Genomic DNA, 16,749 nt, shown 5'->3' with positions numbered 1-16,749 from the left:
CAAGGGCAGCTATATTTAGTTGTATCTCGCGAGATTTCGGCGCTATCTTTCGAACTATGAGATTTAGTTCTTCAGAGATCGTTCTAGTGATACGTCAGTTTGCATGCCATCGTATTCCGGTGAATAGGAGTGGATCTGAAGATATGCCCTAGCTTACTAGATACAATGGATTCTAGATTCTATCCAGCACCAGAAACTCGAGATTATTATAAAGCAAAACTATTATCAGTAACCGACAGACAGGCACTATCTAATCAGATTGCAGGCTTCAGCAGCCCTTAATTGAGCAGTTGCATATGCCCCGTCCCACGCGGCGCGACACGAAGGCTATCTAGGTAAGGCTCGGAGTATTTTTTTTCATTTAAGTAAACAACTCTAGACCATAAGTCTTACAAATTGTAACAAAACACGAGATGCGTAATCAAAGATAAATTCATTTATCAGCCTGCTACACTATATGCTACTATACATACCACTGATTCATTCACACCAGGTAATCATCGGCAGTACATACTTGTAAACCCATGCAAGAACCAAGAACCAAGAGACATAGATTAGATTGAAACTCAAATAGAAACGCATAAGCACTAAGCTTGAACGAATTGAGAGACCACGTTGCATTGAATGGTGACAAAATAGCCCCAATTCCTTAGGTAGGTAAGTGGGAAGGCGTCAAGAGTAAATGCAACCCGAATTATCCTATCAAATCGTACACTGATAGTAGTTTATGTAAATGTGGCTGGGATTATCGTTAGAAAGTTAGGAACTGAGGGGATATGTAGATCATGGCATTCTTCAGGTCGATCTATTTAAATACCGTGTCTACCCTCGTGGTCTGCGAAACACAACAACTATCAGTTGACAAGAAACAAATTGAAACATAAACATAAACATCAAAATGAAAACAATCACATCCCTCCTGCTCTTCTCAGCGACCTCACTCGCAAAAACTCTCTACGTCTCCCACTACGACGGACATGTCTACACCTTGACCTACAACACCACAGACCCTAATCCCGAGACAAGTCTTACATTGGCATCTACCCTAACAGCATGCGGCTCAATGCCTAGTTGGCTCGAACTCGACGCAGATGCCTATCTATTGTACTGCATTGACGAAACGGGGACATCGCAGACATCCGGAAATGGCTCGCTGACGAGTTTCGATATCTCGGATGTGAGCCGTCCGGCTGTTGTCAGTGAGACGGGCACGTTGGCGGGTGGTGTTGCGAGTGTTATTTATGAGGCTGGTGAGGAAGGGGAAAAGTTTATTGCTATTGCTCACTAGTTCGTCCCTTATTGTCTCCTTATTGAAATATAAAAACTAATGATTGTATAGCGAAGGATCATCAGTCTCTACATTCCCTCTCCCACTCACAAACGACACCACCGCCCTGCAAACCTTCTTATTTACCCTAACCGGTCCCGTCACTGTACCGGATCGTCAAGATGCACCTCATCCACACTCCGTTTTCCTCGATCCTACAGCTTCATACATCCTCTCCCCAGACCTAGGGGCTGATCTAATCCGTATTTTTGCAATCAACGACTCTGACGGAACGCTAACAGAATGCGAAGCACACAAAACCGTGCCTGGAGACGGACCTCGTCACGGCGTGTTTAACCAAGAGGGAAACAGATTGTACATCACCAACGAACTCGCGGATACAGTTAGCACGTACTCCGTTTCATATAAAGACGACTGTACATGCGGATTATCGCTCAAACTACGCAATGAAATCGTCCCGTCGCCGACGGGAAAACTCCCGACATCGTATGTTGCCGAAATCCGGATTCCGAATAACAGTACAAATGTATATGTGACTGTCCGTGGTGATCAGAGTTTCGCGCCGGATGATTCCATTGCGTTCCTTGATCCGTCTCCTAATCCCACAGGATTGGTGGCGAAGAATTTGACGAGTTCGTTTGGTTCGTATCCTCGTACTTTGGTGATTAGTGAGGATGGCTCCTTGGTTGCTGTGGGGAATCAAAAGTCTTCTTCTGTTGCAATTGTGCAGCGTGATGTTGAGACGGGGGAATTGGGGGAGTTGGTGGGTAATTTGCAGGTTGGAGATGTTGAGGCCGGATTGAGTAGTGTTATTTGGGGATCTGATTAGATCCGATAGAGAGTACTGATCTGGCCGAAACAGAATAAGATAAGTTCATTCGATATGTACTGGACAGAACAGACAAGGAAAAAGTAGAAAGCCACCTTTACCGGTACACCCAGCAGACCCTAACATAAACATAGACCTAAACCAACCAGTAGGCTGATAAAAATGTGATAACGACTGTGATATGATAAGACCAGCTTTCATATGTAAATGCAATATTAAATAAATCAAGTTTCATCTTACCCTTCACTTTGATTGGCAAGTGACCAACAATGTTAAACCAAAACGCCTAAGAACCATTCGTGAGACTTCCTTGCGATGACTTCCGTGAACCAGTCGTGTATGGTATGGTATATATGTATCGTCAATGTGCTGCCCCTGCTGCACCGTCGTAATTTCTTAGTTTCCTGTCCGGAGCGTAATCTCATTGCATCGTGATAATCATAAATTCTTGTGACGGCAATCACCGAAACTCCAGTTGGAAAGCCTTCCATTTCCCTCCGACTGTGCGACATTTCGGACATCCCCGTGGCGATGGATAGCTGGTCGGTGCCTTATTGGGGCTGTTGATTGGGCGCGACATCGACATTGGCGGACTGCTAATAAACATGCCAACACATTCCCGGCATACTCCGCAGATACATTCAGTACAGGCATAACAGTCCTGCAGTGGCCAAGCGCGATTGCAATTCGCACAGTAAATCTGAATATCGCGATGTCGAAACGTCGATGGTGTCGGGTTCGAAAATCGATGCTGCGGCCGCACGTGGTTGTGTAGGTGATTCAATGGACTGGAATCGGAGGTGACCGAGGACGAAAGTCCGCTGGCTGACATGTGAAAGTTTTTCCCAGAAACCGTCGATGCAGACTCTAAAGATGGTTCAATTGAGGGGAACGGCTCCATGTCGCTATCTCTACTGCGGTGTAATTCCAATGGCGGGGGTGTAAGTGATTTTTGCAACGGGGATTCTGCATACGATGAACCTTGAAATGAGCGACGAAGAGGCGCAAGACTCGACGAGTGTAATGACGGAGGCAACGAATTGCGGTTTTTGGCCGATGAAATCGAACTTGTATTGTTGAGTAGTGTCGAAACAGACGGCGAATGCGGCACCTGCTATTATCAGCATGTAAACAATTCACAGAACGGCTCATAGACATACCGGAGTCGTATCCCGATCTTCATCCACCTCTGTCGCCGACGTCGCGGCTTCTATGAGATCCTCCCATCGCTTTCCCTGTACCCAAGCAGCTGTTTGTGGCTCGGCCGAAAGAGCCTTGCGATCACCAAGACTAGGACGCCGGGCGAATTCCTTTGATCGCGTACGGTCGTGCTTTGGTTTGCGCGCATTCTGCGTAATAGACGATTTTCGCGGTCGCTGAATCTTGCTGTTGTTACGTTGTAAAGGAGGTAACGTCGATGACCGACCGGGCGGAGAATGGCTCAAAATGGACGGCAGTAATTCTCGAGGTCGCGATGACTGAAATGGGGGAAGAGGTTCCTGTTTGAAATGGTCTCTCAATGGTGGAAGTTCAATGGACGAATGCATGCGATCGCGTCCTAATTCATTGTCGGAATGCGTATCCTGTCACAATTAGCCTAATTCCCAGTATAAAGATACAAGCAACCCACCATTTCATCCCAGTCGGAAGCCAGGCGATGGTGATGCAATTGAGCCAAGGCGACTGCAGCAGTGGCGGCGGCTGGATGGGCGTCGTCAATGGTGCGGGGGGTTAAAGGAGGCGATGTATCTGACAAGTTAGCATAGTTTTGTGATAAGCCAAGAACCAAACAGAAAAAAGAAAAATACCATATTTTTTAGCCGGCGAGGGCGTGGGCTGCGTATTCAGATGGGCGCGCTGGTCTAGCGGGGTATTGACCATCAGCAGGAAGCTCTCCTCGGTAGCGGGGAGCTTCGGTATGTAGTGGCTTGGGTGAGCCCTGCGGATATGCTCTTGCATAGAGCGATACCGTTTTTCCTGATTTCAGTACGTCGTTAGCAGACAGTCCAATTTAGCGAATCGAATTTTTCGGTCGTAGAGAGGCTGTCTGAGATACGACCGACTATCGATAAGATGATAAGCGGAGGGGAAGCTCACCCCCAAGCATCTCTTCCGACAATTGGAGCCATCGTTGTTGGTCAGAGGACAGACCACCTCGTTATTGGCATCCGACACAGAGAAGGAGCTCGTCAGCGAGGTGCGCGGGGGCATGGTCTGCATGTGTGCTGTCACCGGCGTATATTGTAGTAGTTGTTGCAGTCGATGCAGTCGGTGAAGTGAGGATTCAAGTGGTCTCGGGAGGAAAGGCGGGGGCGTGGAAGTAAGCACTCGGTCCCGGTCCGCAAGAGGCGGTTTCAGAAGGACTCAGGCAAATCAGTCAGCTCAGTAAGAAGTCGTCGCGGCGAAATTGAACAACAGAAGTCGCTGCTGCAATGTATACATGCTCCTGGTGGCGGGTATGTGTATGTATATACAGGAAGTATGGTGTATACAGAGATGTATGACCTAGGAAGATAAGAAGCAGGAAGGGAAAAACCGAGAAAAAAAAAAAAGTGAGAGAGAGGAAGGGCCAGAGGAGGAAAGGGAGTCAGCGGGAGTGTCAGGGGACTCAGCGCTGCGTGACTGGCTGAGCTCTGCTTGGTCCGGGGGGCGAAGGAGGGGAACAGCTAAGCTTAGCTTAGCTCAGCTTAGCTTGTGCCGGAGCCGGCTTGCGAGCTCTGCCTCTGAGCTCAAGCTGTGTTATAACACATTGAGTGATTGATACACAATTTATGTATATTCTAGCATGGATAAGTGTATGTATTACAGTTAATATCCTATAATCTATATGCGAGTGCGGTACGGAGCATAGTTGCTGGTCTAGTCACCAGTACAGTCACTCTTTGGCCTGCTTATCATTGGCCGAGGGAGCTTCTAGCTCTCTGGTGGGGGGTGAAACTGTGTCAGTGCCATTGACGCACATATCGTCGTAAGCGTGCACATTTTAGCCGTAGAACAATTCCAAGGCTCTGTCCCTTGCTCGATAGACAATGTAATAATCTTTCATGCAGCCCACCGGATCAAGTAGCGAGGGGAAAATCTCTCGAGAGCTATCGGGAACTGATCGAAAGAGGGGAAACCCAACCCGGCGGAGCTGAATGCGGAACATTTCGCTGTGCATATTCATACTTTTATAGATTTAGTTTGTAGTTCTCGGGTTTTGATAGGCTGGCATAACTCTAGGCAATTGACTTAATACAATTCTATGATCAGACAAGTGAAAAATTCACGCTGGTGGAAAGAAAGACTCGTTGGGTACTGTTGGCGGCCTGACGTCCAAGGCCGCACTAGCTCGGATAACCGGCTTATCGATAACCAGCTAGTCCGGAGCTGGAGATAGCATCCTCCGAACTTCTCCTGACAACCTGGAAAAAAATATTAATTAAAAAAAAAAAAAAAAAGGGAGAGAGAGAGAGAGATCTAGAGCTTCAAAAAGAATAAACTGAATTGTATGAAGTAGCAGCAGTGGCATAAACATTCGTAGATTGTGTTAAGTTGGAAATCTGCCCTAATAAGCGCGTGTAGCTAGCAGCCTCAAAAACCAGGCAACTATATAACAGTCCTAAGGCAAGCACACGCCTCCCATCTAAGAACCGGAACCAAACATGATCGCGAATGCCTCGCCCGTCATCTGTCCCTGAAATGCTCGACTTTCTTTTGCCGTCATCAACTTGCCAAATTCCTGCTCAACTCCCTTCCCTGGGCTCGCCAAGTATCTCTCGCATCGCTACAGAGCGCTCGTCTGTCACCGAATTTTTGCTTCGTTCTTGCCGTCTGGGTTCTGGCAAGGGGTTCTTTGCATATCCTCTGAAGTATAGAGGATGGATCCAAGTTCTTCTCTTTGTCTGTTCCGCCGGTTTGCATTGATAGCTGTGACCGATTTTGAAGATGCGTGCTAAGGTCTACAAGAGCTGTTTCTTGAGCTTTGAATTCGTGTCTGAGTCGGTCGGCATCTTCAGATGTGTGATTTGATAAGATCCTACATGGTCATAATCAGAAAATAGACCCTTTGAAAGCTGCAATCAGGCATACAAATTCATTAACCCGAAGGACTAGCACAAGCGTTCTCTGGCAATCACCCAACTGCTGATTGAACCGATTTATCTTGGATTCTTTCAGATACATCGAGACCCTGTCTCGAGCAGTCAACCTCCTGTAACTTGAATGATGAGTGATATCCGCAACAGCAACACTGAAAACCTCTGCAAATATTACGAGTCGATTTGAGCGGCTTATCGAAGCTGATGGTTTGCAAGGCTGATTGAAGAACGGTAGACGTTTTGCTGTTCATCAGAAATTGTTCCGACGCCGTAAGAGAGCATCTTCTGTCTGTGCGAGCAGTTGCTGCGAACGTGCGATGCTCTGAGGAGCGTCAGTCAGGCCGGAAATCAAGCTGTATGTTTACTTGCAGCTTTGCGCGGCGAGCGTTCCAGCCGCGATGACGCTGGCTGTTATACTCAATGGACCCATGGAACTGCGTTGACCTCTGCCTTTGATGTGGCTTATTCGGGCCTGCAGGCGAGATTTACAACGGATCAATTGTGCTTTGCTGAATGGACTGCAGAGGAGAATAAAGATCAGAGTCCTAAGTCATCTGAGAGGACAGTTACTAGTAACGATCATGCATAATCGAGAACTAGGGGCGCCATACTAACCAACCACCAGTCGTTACCAGTTTTCTGAATCTACCTTGTAGCTGAACACACATGCTATTCAAAACTGTGTCAATGCATGCCGGATCCGAGCCGGTAGATCGCTTAATACGGAACTTCTATTTGGCCTAAGGGAACAAACAAGGAAGATTTTTCCGTCTGTCTTTTACTCTCCAAACAGCACGTTCGCTGGTGTCCATGCTTCGGATGGAACACATTTTATGAGACGAAATATTCGGCTTCATGACTACATCATGGAGGCCAATGCCGGTACTTGAAATTCAAGTGCCATACCATCGCATCCTTCAGCCTTCGAACAGGTATCAAGAGTGTAAACACACTCGTATCTTAGCTGTTCCGAACGCAGATAACTACTAGGCAAGGCAGTCCAAATACAGCGCCAAAATGTCGGGTCCTGAACCAAATATTGCACAGCATTTTGGCAATGCAGAGGTTGCTAATAGCGGCCTCCCTTTTCCAAGGCGTGGTCACAGGAGGAGTTCACATCCCTCGTGAGTCTGGGCAGTGGGTACCCACAGTGCAAGTTACTAAGATCGAATAGAGCGCCGCCATGAAATCCTTACGCTTCCTGAAGGCGTTCCTGACGCAGCCTTTAACGCTGCCAATAAACAACATTTACCTCTCTGTCTAAGTGGCACTCGAACGGGATTACTGGATTAGATCAGCAACTGGGCTAATGGACACGGACGTGAGCGAGTATATTGGCTGAAGGGCATGGCAGGAACTGGGAAGTCTACTATCTCTCTATCAATAGCCCGAGAGTACTATAAAAATAACCGTTTAGCCGCAAGCTGATTCTTCTCAAGGGGCGGAGGTGACCTGGCATCAGCAAGAAGATTTACGCCGACCATTGCATCTCAACTTGCTGAGATTTCGGATGAACTTCGAAGATTTATCAGCAAGGCATTCAAATCGAGTCCACGTATTGAAAGTCTAGCTTTATACGACCAATGGCAAAAGCTTGTTGTTCAACCTCTGCCAAAAGCATGTAACATCAATACCTCTGAGTCGCCACTCATAATTGTCGTTGATGCTTTAGACGAGTATGAATGCGAAGATGATATCTATCAGCTGATTCAATGCTTGCAAGATATCACTCTTCTCAGGCAAATCAGAATTCGAGTGTTCATAACTAGTCGGCCTGAGAAACCAATCAACATGGGATTCGATAGGATTGGCTCACTGTCCCGTCGCGACTTTATCCTTCACGATATCAAGATATCTCTGGTTGAAAAATATTTGAGGCTGTTTTATCGCAAGAGGTTTAGTCATTTTGTCCGGAGGTACAACCTCGATTAGAGGCTACTGACTGACAAAACTATCGACTACCTGGTGCATAAATCTCAAGGACTATTCATCCATGCAGCTACTGTCTGCCGGTTCATACAGGATAGCGGAGAGCTTGCTAGTGAGCATCTTGCTTTGGTCATTTCAGAGGATAATATGTCTACCAATTCGGAAGGGGAGTTGGATCGAATGTACACCACTGTTCTGGTGCACTCGTTCAAAATTCCTGCAACCCTAGGACCGGATGAATTGGCTAGAAGGAAACAACTAGTCTATCGGGTATTTGGATCAATTGTCGTGGTTTTCGACGCACTTTCAATCTCTCAGTTGTCTGATATACTTGATGCGCGCGAGTCTGACATCCGCAAAACCTTGCATTGACTTCACTCGATCATAGATGTTCCCGAACAGAAAGTAGGGACGATACGACTTCTTCATCCATCCTTCCCTAATTTCATCGTCAATCCCAAACGATGTTCACAAGAAGCATACGCTATAGATGCACCTGAAGCTCATAGAGAAATCTTTAGATGTTACCTAAGGATTCTGCTTACCCATCTACCTCGTAACCCTTGCAATATCCGACAACCTGGAACACCGACAGAGCAAATATCTGGAATCGAATATTGATAAAAACATCCCCTTTTTTGTCCAGTACGCATCGAACTATTGGATTCGGCATCTGATAGATAGCCATTTCGACTTCGAAGATGTTGATGTCGAGAAATTCTTCCAGACTAAATATCTGTATTGGCTTGAAACTCTTGCTCCCCTTGGTCGTTTTTCGGATGGTGCGGCTATGATCATTGATCTAGACAAATTGATACAGATAGAGTGATTCCATCGTTTCGTAGTAGAAAATATGCTAACTTTGAAAGGGTAATTTAAATCGGTCGGCTGACGGACCTACGCAGGACAATCGATGCTAAACGCATTCTAGGTGCCATAGTATATAATGCTAAACGGTTCCTCTTAAGCCACGGTTCAAGGATAGAGGATACACCGCTGCAAGTCTATTCAATCCGCACTTATTTTCAGTCCAAGAAAGAGCATAATTAGGACACTATACTCTCACAAAATTCCGACCTGGATATCAAAGTTGTCTGCCATGCCCAGAAAGTGGAGTCCATTTTCACAAACTCTGGCTCATTCAAAATTGTTAAAGAGTCTGGCAGCATCACCTGACGGAAGACTAGTAGCTCCTGTAGCTGATGACTCTACTGTACGGATATGGGATGCGGGAACTGGTATCGAGAGATACACGTTCCCACGAAAAGCTTGCGAGTTCTTCGAGATCATTACATTTTTCCCGGACGACAGACAGATAGCTACTGTCTCTAGTCGTCCTAGGGCGTATGAGATTGATTACACCTTGAATATGTGGGATACAGTGACGACAGCTGACCAACGCTCCCTGAAAGTTGGAAAGTCGTGTATTAGGTCTACTACGTTTTCTTTCAATAGTCAGCTATTGGCCTTTGCTGCTGTTGGAGTTGTTTCAATACGGAATTCGACAACGCTCACGCTATATCGCGAGTTTCAATGTGATGGCGAACGAGAGAACGAGATATACTTCTCACCCAACAGTCTCTATATCGCGTCTAATTCCGACAACCCCCGCGATGATAGATTGATTGACTCAAGGATCTTTCGAAACAGCTAAATTATCTTCCTTTCCCTGCAAACGACGAATTACTGATACGCGGAACCATCCGACTGTTGGATATAGAGAAGGTGGTAGAACGACATACTAAAGGCTTTAAACACTCGAAGGTGAAATTACTGGATTTTCGCCTGGTGGAAATCTGTTTGCCGTTACTTGGAATGAGACGAGGCAACCGGAAATATGGAGACGTCGGGACATGGGAAAGGTATTTTGTTTTGAAGAAATCAAACTCGGATCTTGAACGAACAGAAATTACAAACTTCTCACCTGATAGTAGCCTCGTGCTGACTTCGGACCGCATACATGTTGGTTTTTGGGATACATCAACGGGATCGTGCCAGATGAGCTGGAACCACCCAAACCCTGAATATACGATACATCAATCTGCATTCTCTCCAGATGCCTGTAGACTGCATTAGCATTTAGACTGCATAACAATGTAGAGATATGGGACGTGACAACACAAAACTTGAAACATGAGCATGTCATACCATACCATGGATATATCTATGATCCCACTGCATTGTCATTCTCCCCGGATGACCAAGCCTTGGCCTTCAATACAAAGGAAGCATTCCAACTCTACGAAATTGAGACATATGTGAAGCAGTTCGAAATCCCTATGGATGTTAGACCTTATAAATGGGTGTATTCCCCTTGCAGTACATGTCTCGTTACCAGCCGCGGCCGAGTTCGCATTGCTTCTGCGACAACTCCTAATGACCGGCGCTCAATAAAAGTTTTTGCTTCATAATCCTGGATTCAAGTTAATGGATAGGATGCTTTGTGCATTCACCCCAACTATCATGACTCTGTCACCTTTGTTGTAGGTCGCACTATTGTGTTTTGTGGCAGGGAAAGCTCTGAGGGTGCTATGTATCTTGAGCTTGCGGATGAGATTCCGGAAATATGATGGTTTTTACGATAAAGGAATCGATTGCACCCATGTCTATATGGCGACGAGATTTCTAAGACTCAACAATGTGCAATGAATGCTGAACCGTTATGCCATTCCAAGAGGAACGCGGTGTATACCTATTATATTCACCAAATGGCTCCCAACCTACAATTGACTAATGAATACACCATTATACCTAAAGTTCCACACATGACCTTTGGGGCTGATCACGCGCATGCTTAAATCTGTGTATCATTCTCGGTGATTCCTATAACCTGAAGCCGAAGTGATGTTGTCCCTCCTGGCCGACCACGAACAACCATCCCTTTCAGTGAACACGCGAAACTACCGACCTGGTACACGTAATCCTAATAAGACGTTCAGACCTCAATCGTGAAATGTCCATAGGGCCAGAAAGACTGCGCGTGACTTGATTACTGCGATGTGTTACATCCAGGGCTAGGGTTATGTTGTTCCGAATCAAGGCTAGGGTTGTATGAAACCTAACCATGATCCAGAAATAGATCATGTTCAACCAAGCCACTGAGTCTAGAGCGCAATTGTGCACGGATTATCAGTGCATCCCCCAGTGACGACTCCCCTGGTACATCAATTGTATCAATTTCTTGCTCTCAGCCAAATTCCGATGTTTGGGACGGATGTACGTCACAACTATCCAAACAATACGTACCGGGACGACTTGGCTGAAAACGTGGGAGTTGTTGAGTTGCATAATGAAGATGTATACAATTCTAAAATGGTTGAGATATTGGCTTGAAGAGTATTAAAAGTGAAGATATTTTCGTTGATTTATGATTTGTGTTGATATCTCATCAGACATTTCAGGACATATCCGTCTTCTTCCTTGTTAATAGACAATAGCTTCAAAATGTTCGAAAACATCATCCCTCTCCAGCTCACGCAATCTCAACGCAGACTGCGTGACTCAAAGCCTCTATTCCCCCGGTCTTCAACCACCGCCAACAACATAATCGATATCCGGCCCCATCCCGAAATGACAGATAACACCCTCCGCGAATCGATCCAGGAGAGTCTCAACAAGATCACGAGCGGTCAAGACAGTGAATTTTATGTTGGAATGCCAAGTCTACTCCTCTGGAATGAACAGGGACTACGATACTTTGAGGACGTCACGTATAGTCCTTCGTACTATCTGACCAATGAAGAGATTGGATTGTTGGAGAAGCACAAGTACAAGATTGCGGAACGGATTGAGTCGGGGAGTATGCTTGTTGAGCTTGGTAGTGGGTGTGTCCTCCCCCTCTCCTTCATAACGGGAGGGTTCACCGGTGCTAATTGATAAAGAAACCTCCGCAAAATCAAAGTCCTCCTCGAAGCCCTAGACAACCTCGGCCGAGAGGTGGATTACTTCGCTCTCGACGTGTCATTACCAGAACTACAACGCACTATCTCCCTCGTCCCACCAGGCTATTTTAGACATGTCCGCTGTTTCGGTCTTTTGGGGACTTACGACGACGGCCGCGAGTGGCTCAATAAACCTGAACTACAATCCCGGCCCAAGACGTTGTTGTCTCTCGGATCTACGCTGGGAAGTTTCCAACGACATGAAATCGGTGGATTTTTGAGAAGTTTCTTCTCATCATCAGGAAGAAATCCGTCGTTCTTTGTTGGTCTTGATGGATGTAAAGATGCTCAACGAGTGTATAATGCATACAATGACCCGGAAGGCGCGAATCAGCGGTTCGTTAAGAATGGGTTGCATAGAGCAAATCAAATTCTGGCTTATGAAGCCTTTGATTTGGAGCATTGGCATGTCAAGGGTGTATGGGAAGAGGAGAATGGTCGACATAGTCAATACTATTACCTGGACGCTGATGTCAGTCTTGGTGATGGAATGCAAGTCCCCGCTGGAAAGAGTCTGTTGGCGATTCAGAGTCATAAATATGATTCTGATGATCAGGCTTGGTTAGCTGAGAGTGCTGGCTTGGAGATTGTGGAATCGTGGTCGTCGGGGCAGGGTTACAGTGAGTTTTCTTTTTTCTATATAGGAAGTTTTGACTAATGAGTTGCAGGTTTGTTGTTCTTGGGCGAGCAGAAGCAATGAGCGAGATTGTAGCAGTAATTATGTAGTTAATTGTCAATAGAAGAGAAAATAGAAAACAAAAGTTGAAGATATGAATATGGGGCGGACTCATGATGACGTTGATCGCCGAAAGCAGCAACTCAATCTTAGATCCATCTTGCAGATCATGTAAATATCATGACAACACCTCTATACAATATTCTTGAGTAAGATACTATCATGCCAAACACAGACCTCCTCATTATCGGCGCAGGTCCAGCAGGCCTCATGGCAGCCTGCTGGGCCTCGCAATTCAACATATCCACCCGCATCATCGACCAGAAACCCGGCCGAACTCGTACTGGCCATGCAGACGGAATACACAGTCGCACATCGGAAATACTCGATAGTTTTGGTCTTGTCGATCAGATTCTACGACAAGCTGTGATAGAGACTGAGATGTGTTATTGGGCTTGGTATGTATACCCTAAAATATGCATTGCGGCTCAAGGCTGATGATTGGTTCTTCCCGGAAATGCAAAGTGCAAATGAATCTGGAGAAATTCAGAGAGTAAAAAAGACTTCGGTGCAGCTGGAAAATCTCTCGAGATTTGAACAGATTTTGTTGAACCAGGGTCTGATTGAGGATGTTCTCGTTCGATATATCAGTGACATTGGAAGGGTGAAGATAGAATGGAACAAGAAGGCTGAAATGCTTGATGTGTCAACAGCAAATGAAGCTGAGTATCCGGTAACGGTCAGCGTGAAGGATTTGCATGATAGCAGCAGTATGTCTGACTTTGCATTCTAGAGACAGTGAACTAACTGTTACCAGATCAAACCGAAACCATTCGTGCGCGCTACATAGTTGCATGCGATGGCTCCCACAGTTGGACAAGAGAACAACTCCATATCCCCATGGAAACGCGCTCGGACGAATCAACCTGGAGCGTAATTGACATTGCACCCATAACAAACTTCCGTACGCAAACCGAATTCCCCCTATTGCCTAAGTTGAGCTGACTTGTACAGCCGACATCCGTCAATCCTGCGCCATAAAATCCCAAAAGAACGGAAGTATAATGACGGCGCCACGTGAAAATCGGCTTTTGCGTTTGTACATTCAACTCAAAGGAGATGACGAGCTAGAGCAAATAGCGAGACAGAAATCGCATGAATCTCCCAAAGCTCTTGTGAGGATTGCGGAAAGGGCGATGAAGCCGTATTATTTTAGATATCGGCATTGTGACTGGTGGTCTATTTACAATGTAGGTCTACCTGGGTACGCGACTGGGTTATGGTTGACGTTGATTGACAGATAAGTCAGCGTCTTGTAAAGCATCATCGAATACATGACCGGTAAGTCTCTCTGCCCCCGGATACATGAATCTACTAACAATGCACGAGAATATTCCTCGCTGGCGACGCAGCACATACCCACTCCCCAATGGCCGGCCAAGGAATGAACATTTCCATGCAAGACACATACAATCTCCTCTGGAAACTCGGGTCTATAATCATCGGCGCAGCTAATCCTGCCATCCTCGACACGTATGAAAGTGAACGACGACCTGTAGCCAGGACACTAATGCAAGTAGATAAAAGGGTGCTACAAGCGTATGAACAGGCTGATCCAAAGAGTGAAGGGGTGGATAAAGTGCGCGAGCAATTCGCCGGGTTTATGAGTGGGACGGGAGTGGTGTATCAACCTAGTATACTGGTTGGGGAATCTGATGCGGATTTGTGTCTCAATCGTGCTGGAATGGAGAAGGTTAAAGTGGGCATGCGTCTGGCTTGTTTTAAGAAGATGGTCAAGAATCAGGCTGATGGGTCAACGAAATATCTATTAAGTCTCTTGCGCAGCACAGGGATATGGAGGTTACTAGTCTTTGCCGGTGACGTACGACAGGAGGAGCAATTGATGAAGCTGGACGAGTTTTCGAACTCGTCTTTGGTCACCAAATTTCTGAACAGGTTGGGCTTATCGATTGAGTGTCTCTTGATACATAATACTCCCAGAGATCCGATTGACGTTTTCGATATTCCGGAAATATTTCGTCCCTTTGACGATACGTTCGGCTGGGATTATGGGAGGATATTTACTGATTATGAAGATTCTACATATCCGAGTAATGGGGCGATTAGTACTGATGGCGAGGAGCGTGGAAAAGGGATTAGTGAATTTGTCATCTTGTGTCGTCCGGATCAGCATGTTTCTTGGCTGGGGGCGTTGGATAATTTGCATGGATTGGAGAGGATGATTGCTATGATCTTTGATCGGTGATATTCAAGTAGTACATATAGTTCTCTTGGCTAGCACAGCTAATATAAGATCGTTTCCCATGCAACAGTAGAATCAACTCGTTCTAGTCAACAGACCACACACTACGCCTACGTACTTATAGGAGTCAACCCCTTTTTTGCAGGTCCCTCGATACAAACTCCATCCCATCCAAACCGACTACCATGCACAGGACAATCCCAGCTCTTCTCTGTAGCGTTCCAACACACCACTCCCTTCATATGCGGACAGACTGCACTCAGCTGATGAGCTTTCCCTTTCTCGTCTTTATACACGGCAACTGGCTGCTGGCCTATGTGACCGGTGTGCATCACACCGCCGGTATTTGGGGCCAGATCCTCAATATCCGTGATGTCTGACTGTAGGTACCGTTTGTACTGAGTGTTGATCTGGACATCGTGTTCGACCATTGTAGGTAATGACTTTGCAATACTAACAACGCGACTGGGACTGTACAGAGATGCCCAGGAATTGTTGATCCCCGATATCTCATCTGCAATCAACCTGCCAGCCAAGACGCCGTGCGTTAAACCATTACCACTATCACCAGTAATGATATACGTATGCTTCCGCCCCTGATTCTTCCCAATGAAAGCCATATAGTCGACCGGCTCAAATATCTGGCCACTCCATTTATAATCCACGGAACCCACAAACGGGAACCGAGCTCGTACCCATTCCTCGAGTTCTTTGTATCGAGCTTGACTGTCGTGTTCTTGGCCAACTTTGTGGTCACATCCACCAATAACAAGATAATCATCTTTGTCGTCGCATGCCGTGAAACGAATGTATTTGTATGCTTCTGCTTCGTCGTAAATGAGACAATCCTCAATCGCGCCTTTGGGGACTCGAATTGCGATGCAATATGTTCTATTAAATGACATTTCAGCAATCACACTCAGTTTCTGCAGCGGTACGGCTGTTGCTTCGACGACATCCGTCGCGGTGATGGTATGGCCGTCCATAGTCTTCACTTTGACAACGCCATGCTTTGAGTCTTCTTCAATGGACATCATTCTCGTATGTTCAAAACATTGGAATTTGTGCTGGTCTTTCAACCAGTTCAATACACCAAGAAGGTACTTGGTTGGATGGAAGGTTGCCTGATTCCGGAAGATCGCACCATCTCGTTGATCGGGGCCACTCACGTCCCAACCGCGTACCTCCAACCCTTCCTGAAACGAGACTTGATCTTTTCCAAGCAACTCCTGTGCCAATTCTGCCTCTTTCTCGATATTTGCTACCTCCTTGAGATGTCTGTTATCCCCTCGAGGAAACTGCGATATTTCGTAGCCATTTAAATACCGAAATTCACAATCAATTCCTAATTCCTTGGAAATCTCTCCAACCCTGTGCACCGCCCAGGTATGACTTTCTGCAGCAATATTTGCGCCTTCACGGCCATGTTTTTTCTCAATGTTGATGTAACCATCATCAAGGGCATTCGACAAATGGCCACTGGTACGCCCCGTCTCTCCAGAGAGGACGTGCCGCGCCTCAATCATAGTGACTTGTTTCCTGCCTCGAGCAATGAGCTCGTACGCCAGGGAAATCCCGGCTATACCGGCACCGATAATGCATACGTCTGTGTTTGTGATGCTTTGCTTTAGGGGGCCGAAGGCTGCGTGAGGGTATGATGAGTAGGGGACTTCATGAACCCATACAGGGTCGCTGATGCCGGAGGTGTTGTTGAATTGGTTTTCTGTTTGTTCCGCCATAGTTT

General features: G+C 46.3%; 5 protein-coding genes across 5 annotated transcripts, besides 2 other annotated features; 3 read left to right on the top strand and 2 right to left on the bottom strand.

The window, feature by feature from the left end:
- The first annotated feature begins 849 nt into the window (after positions 1–849).
- Positions 850–3,061, top strand: TSTA_069120 (uncharacterized protein). The gene is made up of 2 exons (XM_002340837.1): positions 850–1,287; positions 1,340–3,061. The coding sequence occupies exons 1-2, from the start codon at positions 899–901 to the stop codon at positions 2,115–2,117; spliced, it is 1,167 nt and encodes a 388-aa protein (XP_002340878.1). The 5' UTR covers positions 850–898; the 3' UTR covers positions 2,118–3,061.
- Positions 1,313–3,723, bottom strand: TSTA_069110 (transcription factor RfeD, putative). The gene is made up of 3 exons (XM_002340836.1): positions 3,278–3,723; positions 2,358–3,228; positions 1,313–2,291 (listed from the first exon to the last, which is right to left on the bottom strand). The coding sequence occupies exons 1-2, from the start codon at positions 3,662–3,664 to the stop codon at positions 2,578–2,580; spliced, it is 1,038 nt and encodes a 345-aa protein (XP_002340877.1). The 5' UTR covers positions 3,665–3,723; the 3' UTR covers positions 1,313–2,291; positions 2,358–2,577.
- A 1,058-nt stretch (positions 3,724–4,781) lies between these two features.
- Positions 4,782–4,811: a microsatellite.
- A 714-nt stretch (positions 4,812–5,525) lies between these two features.
- Positions 5,526–5,557: a sequence feature (AT_rich).
- Positions 5,558–11,569: 6,012 nt separating this feature from the next.
- TSTA_069100 (uncharacterized protein) lies at positions 11,570–12,811 on the top strand (the record flags this gene model as incomplete). The annotated part of the gene is made up of 3 exons (XM_002340835.1): positions 11,570–11,949; positions 12,007–12,686; positions 12,735–12,811. 3 exons carry the CDS (start codon positions 11,570–11,572, stop codon positions 12,764–12,766), a joined length of 1,092 nt encoding a protein of 363 aa, XP_002340876.1. The 3' UTR covers positions 12,767–12,811.
- Positions 12,812–12,964: 153 nt separating this feature from the next.
- On the top strand, positions 12,965–15,008 carry TSTA_069090 (monooxygenase, putative; the record flags this gene model as incomplete). Its single annotated transcript, XM_002340834.1, has 6 exons — positions 12,965–13,200; positions 13,268–13,512; positions 13,560–13,706; positions 13,757–14,006; positions 14,048–14,083; positions 14,132–15,008. The coding sequence occupies 6 exons, from the start codon at positions 12,965–12,967 to the stop codon at positions 15,006–15,008; spliced, it is 1,791 nt and encodes a 596-aa protein (XP_002340875.1).
- A 107-nt stretch (positions 15,009–15,115) lies between these two features.
- On the bottom strand, positions 15,116–16,744 carry TSTA_069080 (uncharacterized protein; the record flags this gene model as incomplete). Its single annotated transcript, XM_002340833.1, has 2 exons — positions 15,116–16,283; positions 16,332–16,744. 2 exons carry the CDS (start codon positions 16,742–16,744, stop codon positions 15,116–15,118), a joined length of 1,581 nt encoding a protein of 526 aa, XP_002340874.1.
- Positions 16,745–16,749: the final 5 nt, after the last annotated feature.

Source organism: Talaromyces stipitatus, genomic scaffold, assembly GCF_000003125.1.
Source record: "Talaromyces stipitatus ATCC 10500 scf_1105507295523 genomic scaffold, whole genome shotgun sequence".
Taxonomy (NCBI): Eukaryota; Fungi; Ascomycota; class Eurotiomycetes; order Eurotiales; family Trichocomaceae; genus Talaromyces; species Talaromyces stipitatus.
Note: the sequence above shows the minus strand (reverse complement) of the source record. Positions and strands in the feature narration are given on the sequence as shown.

Bases quoted from the DNA above. Each gene is read 5' to 3' on its own strand.
- TSTA_069110 (XM_002340836.1), bottom strand. From the start codon at position 3,664: ATGCATTCGTCCATTGAACTTCCACCATTGAGAGACCATTTCAAACAG. The intron at 3,229-3,277 runs GTATGTCTATGA...TGATAATAGCAG, and splicing joins AAGATCGGGATACGACTCCG to GTGCCGCATTCGCCGTCTGT.
- TSTA_069120 (XM_002340837.1), top strand. From the start codon at position 899: ATGAAAACAATCACATCCCTCCTGCTCTTCTCAGCGACCTCACTCGCA. The intron at 1,288-1,339 runs GTTCGTCCCTTA...ATGATTGTATAG, and splicing joins TTTATTGCTATTGCTCACTA to CGAAGGATCATCAGTCTCTA.